Here is an 18,191-nt window from a genome sequence, read left to right as displayed (position 1 = left end):
GAGAGGGAAAGAGGCAGAGACACAGGAGGAGGGAGAAGCAGGCTCCATGCTGGGAGCCCGACGTGGGACTCCATCCTGGGACTCCAGGATCACGTCCTGGGCCAAAGGCAGGCCTAAACAAACCGCTGAGCCACCCAGTGATCCCCAGACTATCTTTTTTTTTTTTTTTAAATCTCTTATTTATTTATGATAGTCACAGAGAGAGAGAGAGAGAGAGAGGCAGAGACACAGGCAGAGGGAGAAGCAGGCTTCATGCACCGGGAGCCCGACGTGGGATTCGATCCCAGGTCTCCAGGATCGCGTCTCCAGGATCGCGCCCTGGGCCAAAGGCAGGCGCCAAACCGCTGCGCCACCCAGGGATTCCCCCAGACTCTCTTTTTTAAGAGTGGTTTTAGATTTACAACAAAATTGAGACGGCACAGAGATTTCCCGTGTAATCCTCTGCTTCACTCTCGCAACTCCCTACCATTGCACGGAATCCCCCATCTAACATCACTCACCAGCATGGAACCTTTTTTAACTGAGGATAAACTACACTGACATATAATCACCTGAAGTCCATAGTTTTTTTTTTTTGTTTTCTTTTTTTAAGATAGATTTATTTATTTATTTATTTATTTAGTAGATTTTATTTATTTTGTCATGAGAGACACAGAGAGAGAGGCAGAGACAGAGACAGAGGGAGAAGCAGGCTCCCTGCGGGAAGCCCAATGCAGGACTTGATCCCAGGACCCCGGGATCATGCCCTGAGCTGCTGAAGGTGGATGCTCAACTGCTGAGCCAACAGTAGTCCCTGAAATCCATAGTTTATATTACAATTCACTCTTGGTGTTCTGTATTGTATGGGTTTGGACTTATACCCATCTTTATAATATACAGAGTATTTTCACTGACCTGGAAATCCTGTGTTCTCCTCTTTGTTCATCCCTCCTTCCCCATTCCTTTCTGACAACCACTGATCTTTTTACTGTCTCCACTGTTACGCCTTCTCTAGAATATTATACATTTGGAATCAGACGGTATGTAGCCTTTTCAGATTGGCCTCTCTCACTTAGTAGTTTGCCTTTAAGGTTCCTTCATGTCTTTCTATGACTTGAAAGCTCATTTCTATTTGGCACTGAAAAATACTCTGTTGTTTGTATGTGCCAGTTTATTTATCCACTCACCTACTGAAGGGTATCTTGGTTGCTTCCAAGAGTTGGCGATTAAGAATAAAGCTGCTCTAAACATCCCTGTCCAGGTCTTGGTGTGGACATAAGTTTTCAGCTCCTTTGGGTAAATACCAAGGAGTGCAATTGCTGGATCATATGGGTGAAACTTTTTAGTTTTGTAAGGGACCTCCAAACTGTCTTCCAAAGACTATGCCATTTTGCATCCCCACCAGTAAATATTCTTATTTTTGTTCTTCCATATTCTTTAAGGCTCCTCTTCAGCTATAAAATTCTGTGATTTAAATTTATTTCTTTATCCTTGAAACATAACTTCTTTCAAAAATTTTTTTTGTAAGAAAAGAAATGTATTTTTACTGAAGAATATTTGAAAAGTACATGAAAGTATAAAGAAAAAAAATTACTGCTATATTTTCTTCCTCTTTTTATATAGTTGTATCATAAAACAAAATTAGTATGGTGTATATATTCTTTTTTAAAATAATGAAATCTTTCAAGTATGAAGAAAATATAGAGATTAATCTTAGAAACACTTCTGTATGTCCCACCCATCTTTGTAAAATCTTTTTTTTTTTGCTCTTAGCAAAAAACTTTTTTCTTAAAAGAAATATATATAAGAGATATATATACAGTTCAAGCCCCCTGTGCTACCCCTTACAAATGTTCTTTCCATTCTCTTTTTTTTTCTTCTCTCCTTTTACTTCTTCCTTCCTTCCTTCTAGCTCAGAGGTTGTCATTTCTGTGTTGTATGTATATTCTATACGACATATTTACATTGCATTTAAAAACTTCACATAGGGGATCCCTGGGTGGCTCAGCAGTTTAGCACCTGCCTTTGGCCCAGGGCGTGATCCTGGAGTCCCAGGATGGAGTCCCTCATCAGGCTCCCAGCATGGAGCCTGCTTCTCCCTCTGCCTGTGTCTCTACCTCTCTCTCTCTTTCTCTCTATCATGAATAAATAAATAAAATCTTAAAAAAATAAAAAAAATAAAAACTTTACATGAGTAGAATCAAACTGTATACATCCTTCTGTACTTGCTTTCTTTGATTTTAGGTTTTTAGATATTGTCTTGTTGGTCCATGTGACATTTAACTCTTGTTTATTTTGCTGTCATATGACCCTGCCACAATTTCTTTATCCATTTTCCTGTTGACTGAGATTTATTTATTTAAAAGAGTTTGTTATTTATTTTTTGATGAGAAGCAGAGACACAGGCAGAGGGAGAAGCAGGCTCCCTGCAGGGACTCGACCCCAAGACCCCAGGATCACGCCCTGAGCTGAAGGCAGACTCTCAGCCACTGAGCCACCTAGGTGTCCCGTTGACTGACATTTAGGTCGTTTCCATGATTTTTCTTTTACTGATCCTGAGTGTATGATCATTTTCTTATAGGTGTTCTTGTGCTGCTTGTCATTCCCTAGGAGAGTTTTTCTCCAGGAAGAGGTTACATGAAACGTGGTCTGAGGACGGGAGAATTATTTTTTGCAAATTGGGGGAACTGTGAAAGAATCATTGTTAATTTAACTTTTCTTACCCTAGTAAGACTTTTTCAATGAAGGAAGAGTGTTCCTCATCTTTTTCTGACTGGTGCTAGTTTGCAGCTGGGTTACTTTGAACAGCACTGATTTTAGGGTATGTTACCCTGGAGTAGCATTGCTTCAGATTTGTTTTCAGAGATTGTATGGGTTTGCACTCCATCAGCAGTGAACTCAGGTAATCTCTTGGTTTGTTTCCAGTCTTTGCCAACAATTGGTAGTTAGATTTGCAAAGTTTTTCTGATGTGAAAGGTGCAATATTGTAGCTTATCGTGTTAATTTTGCATACTCTTGACCAGTGTGATTGAGCATCTTTTTATGTGTTATTTAGTATATGAGTCTCATCTTTGAATTGCCTGCTTCTGGCCTTTTTAATTAAAATTTTGGATTAATTTGCATTTTCTTGATTTGCAGAAATGTTTAAAGTATCCTGTGTTCAAGTCTTTTTCATTAAAAACATTATTGCTATTTATAACTTTTTATTTTATGGTGTGTTTTATGATATTTTTAACTCTTAACCCATTAGTCTTTTATGTTTTGTGCTTGAGTTTCAATTTTCCTTTCTCAGTTTTATTTTAAAATCTTTAAAATTCTACTTTTTACATATGTCATTAACCTACTTGCAAGGGATTTTTAGGTATTTCTTTTCTATGTGGGGAAATAAAAATTTTTTTTCCAGCTTTGACTAGTTCGTTTTTTCTTTCCCTAGTTCTTCTGACCTCATACTCAGTTTTTCTTCCTATTTTTGTACACTATCATTTCCTTTTTTGAATTCTTCTTCCTTTATCCTTAAATGCTGTTGTCTTGAGCAGTCTATCTCTGGCCTTCTGTTACTTTCTTTCAGCATACGACTAGCATATACAAGTGCTGCAAACCTATGCCACATCCTTGCCTCTTCCTTCTTCACTCTGTAATCTGTGACCACCAAGCTCTGACACAGTGAGGTTTCAGTAAATACCTGAATAAGTACATGAGTGACCCAGCTAAGGAAGTTACTGCTTCACAGTGGAAGTAGGAGGGTACCTGGCCTTGCAGGAGGAGAGAATTTAGATGAACAGGGAGGAGGTGGAAGGATGAGTTGCAACTTGACACATTTGGTGTTAGCTCTGGATTTGTCTTAGCTGTCCCTTGAATGAGACAAAGTCACGTGATCTTTTGGTGATGCTCTCAAACAGGGCTCCTGTGTGTGATGTGGTATGGGTAGCATAGTGCCCTATAGAATATGGGATGATTGTTGCAGACAGTTGCACAGGGTAGGCAAGGTTTCTTAGACTGAAGGTCAGAAGGCTCCGTTCTAGTTCTTGCACTGCTGCTAATTACCTCTTTGAACCTAGGTGGGTCCCTGAAATGCACTGTTTTTTATGTTGAACAGTCTTTCAGTCCTTTCCAGCTGTGAGTTCAGTAGAAGTCTTTGTAGTACAGGTTTCAAAAATTTTTTTCTTGGATAGTAGGTTCATGGGTGTTTATAATAATTCATGAAACTGCACACTTATATTTTGTGCACTTTTGGAAATGTTTTATTTCAGAATGAAAAAGATTTTATTTTATTTTATTTTATTTTATTTTATTTTATTTTATTTTATTTTAATTTTATTTATTTTTTTGGAAAATATTTTTAAAACCCACAAAAGACTGGGTTTCTTACATCTACATGGCATACCCCCTTTCGTTCCCCGAAATTCCAACTAGATTAAAGACTTGAATGCAGAAAGCAAAATCATAAGAGCAAGAAGAAAGAGAAATCTATAGATCAGTAGATAACGGCAGGGATCTTCAGGGCCCACCCCCAGGTTAAGTGATTTGTTAGGAGAATTTACAGGACTCAACATATATTTGTACTCATGTCTAAGATTTATTATCACGAGAGGATAAAGAGAAAAATCAGCAAAGGGAAAAGGCACATGGAGCAAAGACCAGAGGAAACCAGGTACAAGCTTCCAAAAGTCTTCTCCCAGTGGAGTCACACGGAGCATGCTTATTAATTCCTCTAGCAATGAGCTCTGACAACACGTGTGACATCTTGTCTACCAGAGATGCTCATTAGAGACTCTGCCGAGGGCTTTTAATCAGTGCCGGTCATGTTGGCATCTTCTAACACACGCCAAAATTCCAGGTTCTGAGAAGGAAAGCAGGTGTTCAGCATAAACCATATTATTGGACAAAGGGTTTAGGCACAGTGCCACTATTACCAGTTCTGAGAGCGGGGGGATCTCTCCTGAAATCCATCTCCATATGCCAGCCAACGGCCAGCCTGGCAGGCAGACATTTCTAAGGATAGCAGTCTCAGGCCTGCTATGTTAACTCTTTCCTGTAGAATATACTGTTTTTTTGTTGTTGTTTTGTTTTGTTTTGTTTTTGTAATCTTAGAGTAAGAAAGGCATTTCTAAGCATGACTAGAAGCTCTGAAGCCATAAAAGGAAGGAAGGGTAAATTTATATTTTAAAAACTTAATATGAAAAGAAAGTGCTGTAGTCACAAGGCATACTAGGTAAAAAAAAGTATTTATGATGTGTGGGAGAATAGAGGCAGATATTTTCCCCCAATATATAAAAGCTCTTACAAGTCAGCAATTCAAAAGAATAATGAGTAATTTGCTGAAGAAGATATTTCAAAGAACCAATAAATATTTGAGAAAATACTTTACCTCAGTGATAGGTATAAAGTAAGACAACAGTGTGATCCCTTTTCATCTATCATATTCAGCTAAGATTGATTGCTTACAATCTTTATAAAATTGATTACTCAGAGTAGGAGTGGGTATGGGGAAATTGCTACTTACATACACTGCTGGTATGAATTAGCATAGACTTTTCTTTTTTTAATTAAGTTTTTAATTTTAACTCCAGTATAGTTAACATACGGTATTATACTGATTTCAGGTATACAGTATAGTGATTCAACACTCTGTACATTATTCAGTAGCACAGACTTTTTGAGGTATTTTTCCAAAATCTGTTAAACTTGATGACACACCTACCCTTTGACTCAGCAGTTCCATTTCTAGGGTTTTAACTTACAGAAACCCATGTAAGTGCACGGGTGCATGGATAAGAATGTTCTTTGAATGCTTTGAAGCATTGTTTGTGGTACTATAAAACTAGTAATAACAGGAATAGAGGATTAGGATAGACAGAGTTTCCAGGTAGCCATTAACGATTGGATTTTTATTTAGTACTATGGGAATATATTTAAGATTTTATATGTACCCAGACATTTTAGTGTTCTTTATTTGGTATTTAAAACCTGACCTGAATGGATATGTGGTTCTTTATAATCTTTGATTGTCCCACTTAGTGTGAGTGTCCATATGTTTTATTACAGAAATAGGAATGTATTTGATTACAGGTACTACTCTAGAACCAATTGGATGGATAGGGTTATTTGAAATACACAGTATATACACCATGTTATCATTCTAAAATTTAAAACGTCCTGAGACATATATTGCTCCAAAGGTTTCCGATAAAGGATTTGTGTTCAAAGGAAAAAAGAAAGGCAAACTGTAAAATACTCTATGTCATATTCCAGTTTTTAGGTTAAAATAATGTTAGTTTTATGAATAGGAAATCATTGCTCAGAATATATTCTCCACATATAACAGTAATTGAGGTTATTGCAATGTCTTTTTTCGTAAGTGAAAATAACTTGATAAGAGTTTCTATACAATAAAGGTCAGAATTGTAGAGAGGATGAAACTTGCTTCTGGGGCAGCCCCGGTGGCTCAGTGGTTTAGTGCCGCCTGCAGCCCAGGGTGTGATCCTGGGGACCCTGATCGAGTCCCACATCAGGCTCCTTGCATGGAGCCTGCTTCTCCTTCTGCCTGTGTCTCTGCTTCTCTCTCTTCTCTCTGTGTGTTCTCATGAATAAATAAATGAAATCTTTATAAAAAAAAAAAAAAGAAACTTGCTTCTGACTCTGAAGTAGTGTTTGTCATCACAGCAGTATCTGGAGGATCTCACTTCCTACAACTAAAAACGGAGTCTGTGTGAAAGATGAATTTGAGTGTTGGATTTTTTTTGAATTTTCAGAACTTTTGGTTACAGTCCTTTTTCTGACTATACACTTTTGGGGTCCTAGGCCTAATTTGCCTTGTCACTTTGATGAGGTTGTTTCCTGGGTTGGGTAAGGGAGGGCATAGAGTTCAGATTTAGATTATTTTTTTAAAAGACTTTATTTATTTATTCATGAGAGACACAGAGAGAGAGAGGCAGAGACACACAGGCAGAGGGAGAAGTAGGTTTCCTGCGGGGAGCCCAACACGGGCCCTGACCCCGGGATCCCAGGATCATGTGCTGAGCTGAAGGCAGACACTCAACTGCTGAGCCGCCCAGGCATCCCAGATTCTTTTTTTTAAGATTTTATTTATTATTTCGAGAGAGAGCTCTTGGTGGGGTGGGGGAGGCAGAGGGAGAAGCAGACTCCCCGCTGAGGAGGGAGGCAGTAAGTAGGGCTCAATCCCAGAACCCATGAGCTCATGACCTGAATTGAAGGCAGCCACTTAACTGACTGAGCCACCCAGGCACCCCAGAGTTGAGATTCTTTCTGTGCCTCTAAAAAACAGGATTCAGGGACCATACTTGGCTAAATCTTTACTTTTTATTTTGTTAGCTTTGACAGGTTGATAAATTTAGCACTTGATTATATCAGCACTTATTTACATTTCTTTTCATAAAGCTTGAACATGATTAATTACCTTTTATTTAAAATATGATGTGTATCTAAAGATGGCATTAGAGTGTTACACTGATCCTCAAAGAATGTAGCAAGCTTGAACTCTTCCTCAGGTACAATTGATTTGTTTTGGAGGGACCGCACCTGATGTTTGGTGCCCTTTTGGCATTCCCATATTCCCATCATAAATAATTTTATTGGATTTAGAATGCTATATTTTCTTTTCTAGAGAGTGAGAAAGTTTAGCACTATACTGGGGATACATGGGAAGAAACCAAATGGTTGTATGAAAAATGAAAGAGACATGCTTCACTTGGTTTTTTAAGCCTTTAGTACAAATTCTCTAGGTCAGTTTGTTATGAAGAATTTAACTTTCTGCTGTCTTCCACAGAACAATTCTTCCGTAGTTTCTTTTCTTTCCCCTAAAGATTTTATTATTTTTTATTTGAGAGAGAATGAGCAGTGGGGTGGGGTAGAGGGAGAGAGAAAGAGAGAGGGAGAGAGAAGTAGACTCCCACTGAGCAGGAAGCCCAATGCAGAGTTCAATCCCAGGACCCAGAGATCAGGACCTGAGCCCAAGGCCAGTGCTTAACCAACTGAGCCACCCAGGCGCCCCCTTCCATAGTGTCTGTAGCTAAAATCTCTGGGCAGTTTTTACTGCCGAAGACCTGTGAGGCACTAGGGCAGAGCCTCCTGTAACTGGCACAGATGTTGTGGATTGATTTCCTAGCGACCACGTAGAATCATCTGGTCTGCTAATCTCACAGCCATCCTGCCTGCCTTTCCTCTTCCTCCTCCTTTTCTTCATTATTAATTTTAAAAGCTAAACTTTATTTGGATTTCACCACTTTTTCCCATTAATGTCCTCTTTTTGTTCCAGAATCCAACCCAGGGCACCATGCTGCGGTTAGTTGTCCGGTTTCCCCATCTCTTCTGGTCTGTGACAGTTTCTTAGCCTTTCCTTGTTTTTCATGATCTTGAAAGTCTTGAACGGTACTGGCTGAGTATCCTGTAGAAGGTCTTCCAATTTGGGTTTTTCTAGTTGTTTTACTGATAATTAGATAGGGGGTGTGGGGCTTTATGAAAAAACACCACAGAGGTGCAGTGCCCTTCTTGTCACATCCTATCAGGGATCGTGATATCCATGTGACATCAGTCATGGTGTTAGCTTTGATCACCTGGTTAAGAAATAGTATTTATCAAATGTCTCCAATGTAGGGTTAACATTTTCCTCTCTTTATCTTTGGAGGCAAGTCACTAAATCTAGTCTACTTTCTTTAAGAGGGTGGAGGTAGAAATGAAGCTGTACCTCCAGCAGGGGGAGGTATCTACATATATTATTTGAAATTTTTTTATAAGAAAATGTTTTTCCCCAGGGAATTTAATCATTTAATCACTTATTTACATCAGCATGGATTCATGTAGATATATTGTATACTTTGGGTTATAATTCAATTCTGCGTTATTTATTTTCTCCTTCAGATTATTCTGGTCTTGTCCACGTTGAGACTCTTTCAGGTGGCTCCTGTAGACCTTTGACATGTTCCAGGCCCCATTTTCTTTTAGCATTACCAGATCCTTCAGATTCATCTTGCTTATTTTCGTTGCCCCAGCTCCAGAATCAGTCATTTTTTTCAAGTCAGTACCATTGGAGAATGGTATTTCAAAACCAAGATTTGGGTGCAGGGTGTGCTTGTTGCTACCAGAATGTCTTGCCTCTATGTTCTCGCAGTGTGTGTGTGTGTGTGTGTGTGTGTTTGTGTGTGTGTGTGTGTGTATGTGCTCGTGTGCCTATGTGTGTCTTTAAAAAATTATGGAAAATTTCAAGCATACACAGAAATATAAATTCTTTGTATCTAACATGCAGCTTGAATATCCATTGGTGGCCAATCTTAGTTTCATTTATACGGCCTCTTCCCATTCCTCACCCTTCTGCACCTGATTATTATTTTTTATGAGGACCGACATGAGTCTCCTTATTTACTTATATTAAAAAAATAAAAATTGTACATATTTAAGGTGTACAGTGTGATGATTTGATATACATGTACATGTGGGATTATTACTGTAGTCAAGCTAATTAACATATCTTCTCACATAGTTACCTTTTGTGTGTGTGGTGAGAACATCCAAAATTTACTCTCTTAGCTAATTTCTAGTACACTTTTGGTTATTTCAAGTAAATCCAGGAACCGAATTATTTCACCTTTAGATATTTCAGATATTTCAGTCTTGATCTCTGAAAAATAAAGACTCTCTTAAATAAAATTTTAAATTGAGGTATAACTGGATAGAAAGTATGAAAGTGTAGAGCTTGATGAATTTTTATCAAGATATATATCTCTGTAACCATCACCCAGAACAAGATACAGGTCCTATCTAGCCCCCTAGAAGTCTTCTTAATCACCAGTGATAATCACCTTTAAAAACAAACATAAACCACAATACCATTATTATACCTAAAAAATTAACAGTAATTCCTTAAAAGAAAATGCCCAGTTGTTTGCAATTGGTAGGTTCCCCTGTCACTACCCCTCCCGTCCCTCATAATGTCCTGGTTACTTGTTCTGTACTTTGTCACAGTCGGGGTTTTACAGAGAACATCATGGTGGTGGTGGTGAACATGTTTCTCTCATAGCGGCTTTCTTGGTTGAGACTGGTCTCTCACATTTTGCTTAGGTAATCCCAGTATGGTTAGTGGGCAGTGGTTCTGTCTTTGGAGAAACTTCTTCAGTAGGATGGCTTCACCAAGTATATATTGTCCCTGGTGTCTGATTAAAGTTCTCTTTCCTCTGCTAGCTAGATCTAGATTTCTTCCAAAACTTTGTATTCTTTTCAGTATACAAATCCTTTGGAAGAAAGAAATAACTATATGTAGGAGAGAATTTTGATATTCTTGGCTTTCTTTTCCTCTCTTCTAGGGGCTAATTGACCAGGACAGTTGTAAGAAAGTATAGTTAGCTAGTAAACCTTTTTAGTGTTGTTACCTAGTGTGTCAGAGTCATCTGCCTACAGGGCTAGTTGTGGTTAATCATGACAGATCTGCAGTACAGAAAAAAGGATTATGCTATAAAAATACTTAGTTTTGGTTGTGTTTGATTTGTTAAGTTCTTCTTTTTTTCTTCTTATATTATAGATCAGCTTGAACGGGTCTTTTTACGACTTGGCCATGCTGAAACAGATGAACAGTTACAGAATATTATATCTAAATTCCTTCCTCCTGTTTTGCTCAAGCTGTCCAGCACCCAAGAAGGAGTACGCAAAAAGGTAAGCATGTTGGGACAGTTGAGGGAATTAAATGGTGAGAGTAAATGGATATATATTATGAAGTGAGTTTTCTCTTCTCATTATTGAAATCTAGGTTTATGTTCTCATTATGGCCTTTCAAAATGGAGAGTAAGTCTGGGACCAGCTTACATGATTTAAAAGTAGCTTTTGTATGCTTAGCACAGCTGCATTTAGTACCAACTGTACACTTGGCATCAGTGCCAGATGATATAATTGAGATAATTATTCTGAATATGTGGAGGCTTGATCTAAAATCCATGCCCTTGATTCCAGTGTGAAAGTCAGGTGGTAATGGGGCAAAATTATTCTTTAGCATTAGATGACTGTGAATACAACCTTCATTAAAATTAAGCAAAATATATATATATTTTAAAGCAAGATATTGTACAGCTCCTGTCTTAGGATTTTGTAAAGTACTGTCACCAAAAGTTAGATAACTGTCACATCAAGATCGATCCTTCTTTTTCCTTTTTCCTTTCCTTTCCGATTTTGTTTATTTGAGAGAGAGAGAGCACAAGTGGAGAGGAAGGACAGAGAGAGAGGGACAAGCAGACTCCCTGCTGAGCAGGAAGGGTTCTATCTCAGGACTCTGGGATCATGACCTGAGCCGAAGGCACATGCTTAACTGAATGAGCCACTTAGGAGCCCCAGGATCTTTCCTTTCCCTTTCCTTTTCTTTGGATTTTATTTTTAAGTAATTTCTACAACCACTCTGGGGCTCGAACTTAGAATCCTGACAAGAGTTGTGTGCTTTACCAACTGAGCCAGCTAGGCACTCCTCAAGATTTTCTTTTTAATCTAAATGTTCTACAGGGAACATTTGTCCCCTTCATTTTTAAAATCGTTCATTAGTCTTCTGGTATATTTATACTAGACCTTCAGGTCTTAGAGCTGTCATCATGTTTCATCCCTTGGGCCACCCTGATTGATTGACAATGGCTCCTTGGAGGTCTGCCCTGAGAGGGATTCTGAGGCCCAATTTGGGTTCATTGGACAAAAAACATCCTTAAGAATGTCTGTTATGTTTGCAGGAAGAGACAGGACATTCTTGTCCGGTATTTGACATGCCTGTTGTTAACACTGCCTTGCTGAATACATATGTATTTGATCTTGTCACTGTCCTATTTAAAACTCTTCTGTGGCCTTCCATTACCCTCAGGAGAGCAAGGTATAATAAAGAGCCATGTTGGTTTCTGGTTACTTATTTAGCTTCTTCAGTCTCATCACTCGTTTGGCAAATACTGAATGCTTTCTACTGTATTCCAGGTGTTAGGGACAGTGCTTTCTACTATATTTGCCAGGTGTTAGGGATACGCTGGTGAATGAAAGAAACATCTAGTTGGGAAGACTGGTATTAAAGAAATCAGGCAAATAGTATCCAGATATAAATTGTAATAAATGCCAAGATAGAAAACAATTCTATGAAAGAATATATTTGAGGACTTGCTTTAAACTGAATGTGGGGCATAAGGAAGGCGTCTGTGGTGTGTAGGAAGTAGCCAGATAGAGACATGCAGAGACCATAGAAGACACAGAAGGCCCCATGCAGATGTTTTGAGTTGGAACAGCTGGTGACGCCTTCACGGAGCTGAAGGGCAGACGTGCACCCAGTGATAGGAGTGATAGGTCAGACATTGGGCAGAAGAAACAGGGATTCCAGTGGGCAGCTATTTGAAAGCTCACATGTAAATAATTTCAAGATGTGAAATTTTGTGATTGATGAAAATTTGCATTGATTTTCAGTTGTGTAATTTTGGGTTCCTAACTATCAATGTCATGATGTACATTAGATTTAACCAAGATATCCCTCAAGGTAGCTGGTGATTTGTGGATAAATTGAGTGAAAGAAATAAAAGTTTCAGATTTCTCATGACATATCATTAGAGTACATTTGCTGTTTTAAGGAAAATGAGGTTTGTTATGTATAATTCTACTTTATAGCCAACTTTAAATTTAGGCTGTCATTAGAATAGCTAAAAATTAAAGACTGACCATACCAAGTACTAACAAGGTTGGACTGGAACTCTCACAGACTGCTGGTTAGGAGTGTAAATTAGCATAATCACTTTGGAAAACTTCTTGGAAATACTCTAAAGTGTATCATATGCGTACTCCATGACGAAGCACATCCAGTCCTGAGTTTATATAAAACAAATACTGTATATGTGTGCACTAAAAGCCTACCTAAGAATGTTCATAGCAGCATTATTGGTAATAGCCCAAACTGGAAATAATCTCATGTTTGTCAGTAGGAGAGTGGATAAATTGTGGCATTTTCTTACTAGAGCAGTGAAAGTGAACTGCCAGCTATGAGCAACAACATGGATGAATCTCAGTTATGTCGAGGAAAATGTTCAGATATAAGTTACAAAAATTTAAACATGGTGTTCGAAGTCAGGATAGTAGTTACTTTGGCAAAGAAATATAGAGAGTTGGGGGGGGGCATGAGGTGCAGGGCTTTTGTGGTTCTAGTGTATTTACTTTATGAAAATTTATTGAGCCATACACTCTGAATTGTGCACTTTAGCTATGTGTTATACTTTCAATTCAAAAAGCTTATTAATGAATAAATGAATATAAATACATGAGTATTAAGAACTGGTATGGACAAGATACTATATACCCAAGGCTAGTGATTCTGTAGTTTACTGATAGGTTAATAGTTACCTAGTTGTCCATGGAGGAGGTTGGTTCAGTTGAAAAAAAATTTTTTTTAAGATTTTGTTTATTTATGAGAGACATAGAGAGGCAGAGACACAGGCAGAGGGAGAAGCAGGCTCCATGTAGGGAGCCTGACATGGGACTTCTTGATCCTAGGACACTCCAGGATCATGCACTGGGCTGAAGGGAGGCGTAGGTGTTCAACTGCTGAACCACCCAGGCATCCCAAGTTGAAAAAATTTTTTTATATTTATGGGTTTATAGAGGGTTTCAGAAGGTGGATAACCAAACTTAGGAAATTAATATTTAATATAATATTGTTCGAAGAAAACTAAGTCATTAATTTATTTAAAGTAAAAAAAAGATTAAAAAAAAGTATATGACTATGAGCATGATTGTTTTATTAGTAATGATTTCCCACTGAGTCCTTCCAGGACTCAGCCTCGATTAGATAGTCAGAAGAGGACTGTTTCCTTGAGCCTCGTTCCTCCTCATTCTTTCCCTGTCAGTCAGCTGGATCTTAGGTCTGGACAGTGAGGAAGTTGAGATGAAAATATGTGTGTAAGTTTTAATGCAAGTTTCTAGGTCTCTGTAAGGTATAAGTGGTTCTGAGAATGTCTCATGGTGACAGACAGACACTTCAGATGAATTGAACTCAACTATCAGTGTTGGAAAGGTTTAAAGGATGGGCTCTGGAGTCAGATCTTGGCTATGCTACCTAGTGGCTCAGTGTCCTCGGACAGGTTACTTCAGTTCTCTGGGCCTCTGTTTCCTTACCTATGAAATGGGAATGCCGTTCTACCTCTCTGGTTGTTGTGAGAATCAGATAGGAAATACAGAATGCTATGCAGAAGTGTGTTCTGCACAGAAACTGTTGATAAATGTCAGCAATTTCATTATGATTCATTAAACAGACAGATTATAGATTTGTTATTCTTAAAATTCACATTTCATTATTGTTCTAGGTTCATTTGAACTTCTGTTGTCAGAAATTGTCTTACAACTTACTTTCTTTATTTTTTAAAGATTTATGTATTTATTTTAGAGAGACCGAGAGACCTTGAGCATACATGTGAGTGGGGGGAGGGGCAAAGGGAAAGGGATGAGAGGAGTCCTGGCTGAGGGCAGAGCCCCACATGAGGCTTAATCCCATGGCCCTGAGATCATGACCTGAGCAGAAATCAAGAGTCGGACGCTTAACCAGCTGAGCCACCTGGGCGCCCCACTACAACTCTCTTTAGTACTTGCTTTGAGGGTAGAGTGTACATTTCGGAAATGATGGAAAATAGTGTAGACCTGGCCCTCCAGAGCAGATACCTCAAATCTGAGTCTTTCTCAGGTGAGGCTTTCTACAAATGTTATTTTTCAGTGCTCCATTTCTTCTCTTTGAGCAAGATAATCTCACTCTTAGAGTAAGAGCGGGGCCATCTGACATAAGCCTCTGGATTTTGCTTTCCACCCACAGGAATTACTGACTTGCAGATCTCTCTTTCTGTTCTCTCTTCCCACTTGAAAGACAGGAAGCTTGTTATTACTTAAAGCTCTTTAGTAGAATCAGATGATCTTCAGCATAAAGTAAAACTTCTCTAGCATTTTACCTGCGTCCTTTTGTAACCTGGGCCCTGCTGTTATCTCTTATCACTCTGCGTGTCAATCACATGCAGTATGTCACGTTAGAACTCATTCCTTCTTGTAACCGATTCTCTGCTTGGAAATTCATCTGGTTGTCAGGATTTAGTGTTCCTGTCACTTCCTAAGTCCTCCTTGATCTGGCAGTCTTTCTGTTCTGGAAACCCACAGAGTCTTGCATGTTTCCCTTTCTGTTGCGTTCACAGTGTACCTTAGCCTGTTTGGGCTGCTGTAACAGAAGGCCACAGACTGGGTGACTTAATAAACAGCATTTGATTTCTCGTAGTTTCGGAGGCTGGGAGTCCAAGGTCAGGGTGCCAGCACGTTGGATTCCTAGTGGGGGGACCTTCCTGGTTGCTTGAGGGGAGCCTTCTTGCTGCTTTCTCACAAGAGGAAGAGAGACAGGACTCTGATCCTGTCATCCCCTTACTAGGACATCAATCTCATCATGGGGGCTCTACTCCCATGATGTTAGCCAAAGCTAAGTACCTCCTAAAGCCATCAAACTGGAGGTTAGGGCTTCAACAGATGAGTTTTGGGGAGACACAAACATTCCACCTGTGGCCCGGTGTGCTGCAGTTGTTTATTCACAGGGGCTCTGGGGGCTGTGCCTCAGTATAAGCTCATACGGGATCCTGGCTTTGGGGAACACAGCATTTTGGAGTAAGACCCTGATTTTTTAAATTCCCTTTCTGGGATGTCACATTTATGTCCTTGAAAAGCACAAAGTAGCCGCTACTTATCACATTAAGTCACAGTTGAGAAATGAATTTATTTTAAAGGTATCAATAATTTCAGTGCATATCTTTTTGTATCTTAGGTAATGGAACTGCTGGTCCATCTGAATAAGCGTATAAAAAGCCGCCCTAAGATACAGCTCCCGGTAGAGACACTACTGGTTCAATACCAGGACCCTGCTGCAGTTTCCTTTGTCACAGTGAGTGTTCTTTTGGACTACTTTCTGACTTACAGTGAGTTTTCTCTCCTAACATTTATTAGATGTCATCAATACATGGGCAAGTTTAGGATTTCACTTTAGACTAATTCTAAATGAAACATGAGAGGTTTTTCTTCAAATGACACACTGTTTTTCCACTGAAGTGGTAGGAGCAGGATATAAGGCATGCGTTTCTGCTGGGCAAAGGAAGGTTGGTGAAATGACTTGTCAGGTATGCAGATCTACAAAGGAGTGATTTGATTCTTAGTCACAGGTTGTATGAGGAGAGAGAAGAAAGGGTTGTGCAGCATAGGCATGGATAAGCAATAATAGAAGAAGGAAAAGAAAGGGTAAGTGGCAAGGATAGGAAGCTGAATTTTAAAATCTGTTAAAATTTCTATCTGTTTCTCATATATTTAGAAAGATATCCTTTTTAAAAGTGAAGTAAACTGAGGCTGGTAAGAAATGTTCCCATTGAATTGTCGTGTTCATGAAAAATAAATGTATAAAGATGTTGATGCCGTGTGAAGTCAGATGATCTTTTTGTGGCCCTAGCATTGAGGCTGAATCTATCGAGTTCTGACATCTGGATTCCAAACCTTTGGAGCCACCTACTGGTCCAGACATCTCTCTTTGCCTACTCTGGACATATAGCTAGCTTCATTACAGACGTTCCTTTCTTCAAGCAAATAGAAACATTGTGTGTCAGTAAAACTGCCAAATAGAATGTCTTCCAAACAATAACCTTATGAAGGCTGTTCTAAAGTGAAGAGTCCTTCAGAAAAGCAAATCTTTATCTTATGCATAGATCTGGATATACACTTAGGAGTTTGCTTAAAATGCAGTGTTCATATGGATTCTAGGGATACAAACATACCTACAGCACTCAGTTTCCCTTGGTTCATCGTCCATTGGTCAGTTATCAGTGAGGAACCAGAGTGCTGCCTTGTACCAAGGTGGCTGTAGTGACTGACCAGTTGGGAAGCAGCGGCCAAGGCTTTCACAGGGGTCTCCCCTTTGCTTGAAAGGATTAATGCAACATGCCGGGAGCTCTGGTGCTAACATGTGGTATATAGGTGCAGATAGGCCAAATGCTTGCTTTTTCTTCTCAGTGAAAATTGCGTATTTGCATGCTTTATCCTCCCCCCAACTTTGAGGCATAATTGACAAAATTGTATGTATTTAAAATGAAAAAACATGATGCTTGATACATGTGTGAGTGCTTCAGATTAGGTCGTGCTCCCTTACATGAGCACATCTTAAAGCAAGCATTTTTAGTAAGTAGGGCTAGCATTCTTCCTGAGATGTAATAGTTGATCAAGCTGTAATAAACATGTGATAAGCATACGGAGAGAGAAGGTGATTTCTTTGCTATAACTCCCTGAGTTATCAACCTTGTGTTTTCATTGAAATCCTAGAACATTTCCTTCACACTCACTTGCTTTTCTCTCATTGCATTAGAATTTTACGATAATTTATGTTAAGATGGGCTATCCTCGCCTACCAGTGGAAAAACAATGTGAACTGGCCCCTACGCTTCTTACTGCCATGGAAGGGAAGCCTCAGCCACAGCAGGATAGGTATGGTTTCCTCAGTTATCTTATCTCCCACCTGCATGAGTCAACAGCTACCTTTCATAAATAGAGTCACACATTTGGTTTTACTTGGGCCAGTGTGAAGGCTTGAGCTCTTTCAGCTGACAAATGATTGAAAAAAAAAATTTTTTTTTTTTAAGATTTTATTTATCTATTCATGAGAGAGAGAGAGAGAGAGAGAGAGAGAGAGGCAGAGACACAGGCAGAGGGAGAAGCAGGCTCCATGCAGGGAGCCTGACGTGGGACTGGATCCCGGGTCTCCAGGATCACGCCCTGGCGCTAAACCACTGAGCCACCCAGGCTGCCCTGATTGAATTTTTTGTGTTACCTCAACATTACTGTTTTGGTAATTATCAGATTTCTTGATGTGAGCATATTGAAAAGTATGCAGAACTAACAACATGTTTCTCAGTCTAGATGCATTTATTTTGCCAATTCTTTTGAAGAAGCTAATTTCATGTGATTGCACAAATTAGTTATAAAGTGCTTTTCATCAAAACATTTCTATCTTGGAGTATATGAAGTTTTAGAGCAGTTTTCTTAAAGGAACAGATCACTTGTTTCTATTAATATGGGAATTGGAGAGGTGAAAAGATTTGCATAACACTCTTAGTTTCAGATTTGGCTCTAAGTACTGTAGTGTAGCTTGGTCAGCATCATCAGGAAGAGCGTAGAAACTGTGGAGGCAAAGTGGAGTTAAATGATGG

The 18,191-nt window shown here is 39.1% G+C and overlaps 1 protein-coding gene across 1 annotated transcript in view; it reads left to right on the top strand.

Moving 5' to 3' along the window:
- The window catches only part of ECPAS (Ecm29 proteasome adaptor and scaffold), a 98,128-nt gene that overhangs the window by 14,211 nt on the left and 65,726 nt on the right, over nt 1-18,191 (top strand). Inside the window, 3 exon segments of the mRNA XM_077912888.1 lie at nt 10,511-10,641; nt 15,773-15,889; nt 17,351-17,469. Coding sequence (XP_077769014.1) covers nt 10,511-10,641; nt 15,773-15,889; nt 17,351-17,469 — 367 coding nt within the window.

This window comes from Canis aureus, chromosome 10 (genome assembly GCF_053574225.1).
Source record: "Canis aureus isolate CA01 chromosome 10, VMU_Caureus_v.1.0, whole genome shotgun sequence".
Lineage (NCBI taxonomy): Eukaryota > Metazoa > Chordata > Mammalia > Carnivora > Canidae > Canis > Canis aureus.
The sequence above is the reverse complement of the archived record's forward strand: the minus strand, read 5'-3'. Positions and strand labels throughout refer to the sequence as shown.